The 3,292-nt window shown below is 68.4% G+C and overlaps 1 protein-coding gene across 1 annotated transcript in view; it reads right to left on the reverse strand.

Annotated features, from left to right (window-relative positions):
- The window catches only part of LOC110395191 (polycomb complex protein BMI-1), a 12,745-nt gene that overhangs the window by 4,797 nt on the left and 4,656 nt on the right, over positions 1-3,292 (reverse strand). The window contains exon 9 of the mRNA XM_021389365.1: positions 2,488-2,705. Within this exon, the coding sequence (XP_021245040.1) occupies positions 2,488-2,705 (218 nt within the window). The remainder of the gene's footprint in view (positions 1-2,487; positions 2,706-3,292) is intronic.

The following is a 3,292-nucleotide window of genomic DNA, read 5'->3' on the forward strand; positions in this document are numbered from 1 at the left end:
GGGGCGCGGGGCGCGGTGCGGGGCCGAGCCGGGCCGAGGCGAGCGCGGGAGGCTCCTCCCGAGCCTCGGCCATTTCGGATCCTCGCGGGGGCCTCTCTCTCTCTCCACGTCGACTCGGGGCGAGGAGCTGCGCTGAGCCGCCGCTCGCCCCCGCCGCTCCCCGCCCGTTCCCGCGCCGGGCACCGCGCCCGCGGCCCCTCCGCTCCCTGCCTGCCTCCGCCGCTCCTCTCCTCTCCCCACCGCAGCGCTCTCTCTTTCTCTCCCCCATCTTTTGAGGCTCATCTGAACGGCTCCCGCGGCCGGAGCGGAGCGGGGCGAAGTTCCGCAGGAGGGGGGCAGAGGCTCGAAGCGCCGGGCGAGGGGATGGGGCAGAACACACGTCCCGGTCCTTACAACCCTCCTCCTTTTGGGTCACGAAACGGCGCACCGAGGCGGGGGGGGGGGGGGCGGAATACAAAGCCCAAACCGACCTTAAACGGTACCTCCGTGACAACACGCGAGGGACCATGTGACCAGACCATTCCTAAAGCTAAATCAACACCTTGTCAACACGACGCGGCGACGGGAGCGAAAAACAAATGTCATCTTCACAGCCTGAAACCCATAAAGCCCATCGGGTGCAGCGGCACCGACGTTCCATGCACACACACTACTGAAAACGAGAGGGAATACGAACCGGAGGGGAAGGCACTCCGCGAGAAAACGCCTCACCAGCCCCGGCAGCGGCACGGCCGATCGCTTTCTGCCCGCCGGACCCGAGCAACGCCGCCCGGCACCGGGTCCCTCCCGCCCCCGGCGCTGCCCCCCGCCCGCGGTTCGCGCCTGACGCCGCTCCCCGGGCCCCGCGCGGAGCCGCCGCCCCTCGGGGCGCTGCTCCCGGCACCGCGCAGCGCGGGGAGGGCACGCGCCGCGCTCCCGTGGGCTCCGCGGTTCGGCCACGCTGCCCCGGACCGGGCACGGCGCTGCCCGAGGACAACGCACAGCGCCAACGGGCGACCTCGGCACGGAAACTTCTGCTGCTGCTGCTGGTCCAGGAAGAGCTCCAAACGAGCTCCCCAGTATCAAACCAGAGCGAGCAGGCACAGAGAAAAGCGAAGCGCCCAAAGCACCGGGTGAGCCCGGCTCCTCAGAGCTGCTCCGGCATCGGGCAGCAAAGCGGGAGCCCGCCCCACTGTGTTCCATCTGAATGGCGCTTCCAGGGTTCCCGACCCTCCGCTCCGCACTCCCAAAGCGGCACCCAGGGCTGCTGTGCCGGGGACACGCAGCGCCCTGCCCCGCTGCCCGCCCGGTTCTGGCTCTGCCCGCTCAGTGTTCGCCGTTCCCAGCCGCTCGGAGTAAGCTCAGCACTAGAGCTGAGCAGGATTCCTCCCCAGCCCTGCCGCTCTGGGACCAACTTTTCAATATACCGACGCGTTTATTTCACTCCTTCATAAATAGAGGAGGATTGAATTAAACCTGAAATGTGTTTTGTCGACCCCCCCGAAGGCGGGGGATTCACCACCCGCAGACCGCCCGTGTCAGCGCTGTGTCACCCCGCAATCCCCGCCCGTCGGGACCACCACCAGCATCGGTCCCTGCGCCGCGCACCGGCCCCACGCACTCGCGCGCACGCAGCCTCAGCCTCAGCCCTGGATTTGGGCAGCAGCGAAAACCCTTTGGATTTTTCCAGCCCGCGGTGGCAGCTTCCCCCGGCAGCTCCGGGCCGGGACAACACGTGTTCATTTACTCCCGACACATAGAGCGGCCCGACCCAAACACAGGGAGATAACACCCGCCGGGAGCACACACTGCCCGCAACCGATTATTGAGAGGCCTTATACGGGTGATGTCAAAATGAAGAAAACCAGAAGGGTACTCTTCTGCTCAGGATCAGCGGCATTATCACAAATCTATAAACGCAACCGACCCCCGAACTCTGCCCGACGGTCCCCGACGGAGCCCACGGACAGCCCCGGCCGGGCCGCCCTGCTCTGCCCCTGCGGTGCTGCGGGGAGGGACGGGACGGGGCTTCCCGCGGGGGATCCGCGTCCTCGCCCCGCAGCCAGGGAACAGCCGAAGGTCGGGACGGCGAGCAAAAGGATCCCGTCCTTTAAGCAGCCGCCGAGGCACCGCGTTAACTCCGCAGCGTGTCCCCTGGAACCGCCCCGAGGTGCTCGTTGTGCGCCGGGGACGGCCGGGGCAGCGCTCGGCACGACGCGGGCTGCAGCCCCCATCCCGGGGACGGCCCCCCGGGGCTGCTCGGAGCGCTCGGGGCTCGCAGCGGTGCTCCCAGCATTTCCCGGCCGGGAACGGGAGCACGCTCGGCCAGGTCCCCGAGCTTCGTGGGGAGCGGAGCAGCGAGCAAAGTTTCTAAAGACTGAAAAGCGCCTCTCCGACTTCCACAGAAACGCGCTTTTTTTTTTCCCCTTTATTTTTACCTGATTTTTCGCAAATATTGACAGCGCCCCACGGCCCCTGCCCGCGTGCATTTTCCGCCAGGCCACGCACCCGCAGACACCTCCACTGCCGTCCGCCCGCGGCCGTCGGGGGCCCCACGCGCGGCGCCGCACCCGGCGGGGGCCGCACGCGGAGTCCCCTCCAGGGCCCGAGAGAAGAAAACCTCGACCGAGCGCGGCCCCGTCCGCAGCCCCGTCCCTCGGCTCCGGGGCTCTGCACCCCGCACACCGATCCGAAGCCCACACTCAAACCGCGAGCTCAACCCAAAACTACGGGGAAAAAAAAAAAAAAAAAAAAAGTTCAGTCCCGGCGCTGCCCCCCCCCGCCGCCCCTCGCAGCGGGGTTACCCCAAACTTCGCCGTTTTCTGCACAACCGGGAGAGAGGCGCCGGGAGCAGCCGGGGACCGCCATCTTACCGCCGCCCGCTCTGCCCCGCCGCTCGCCCAACTTAAGTTAATAACACTCGGTGCGGGGCGGCCCGCAGCCTAACAGCCCCCGCGCGGGGACCGCCGCCCCCCAACGGCCCCGTCCCTATAAAACGGCCGCGCTCGGGGGCCCCTTCGCCCCCCCCGGCCGCGTCGATCGCCGAGAGCCCCGCGCTCGCTCGACCCGGGCGGCTCCGCGCTTCGCGATCGTCCCCGTTCCATCAAAATCTGCCTTTAAACAAAGGGCGCCGGGGCCGGGCCGGCAGCGGGGGCCGCAAATACAAATATTCTCCTCGGGGGCCGTGCGCGCCCCGAGCCGCTCGGGGGCTCGGGGGGGAAGAAAGGAACTAAAATCGGGCGCCGTGGGCGCGTAACGAAAGCGGCCGCCCGGGCCGCCGCCGCCGCCGCCGCCGTGTGTGTGTGTGCGCGCG

Source organism: Numida meleagris, chromosome 2 (genome assembly GCF_002078875.1).
Source record: "Numida meleagris isolate 19003 breed g44 Domestic line chromosome 2, NumMel1.0, whole genome shotgun sequence".
NCBI classification, from domain to species: domain Eukaryota; kingdom Metazoa; phylum Chordata; class Aves; order Galliformes; family Numididae; genus Numida; species Numida meleagris.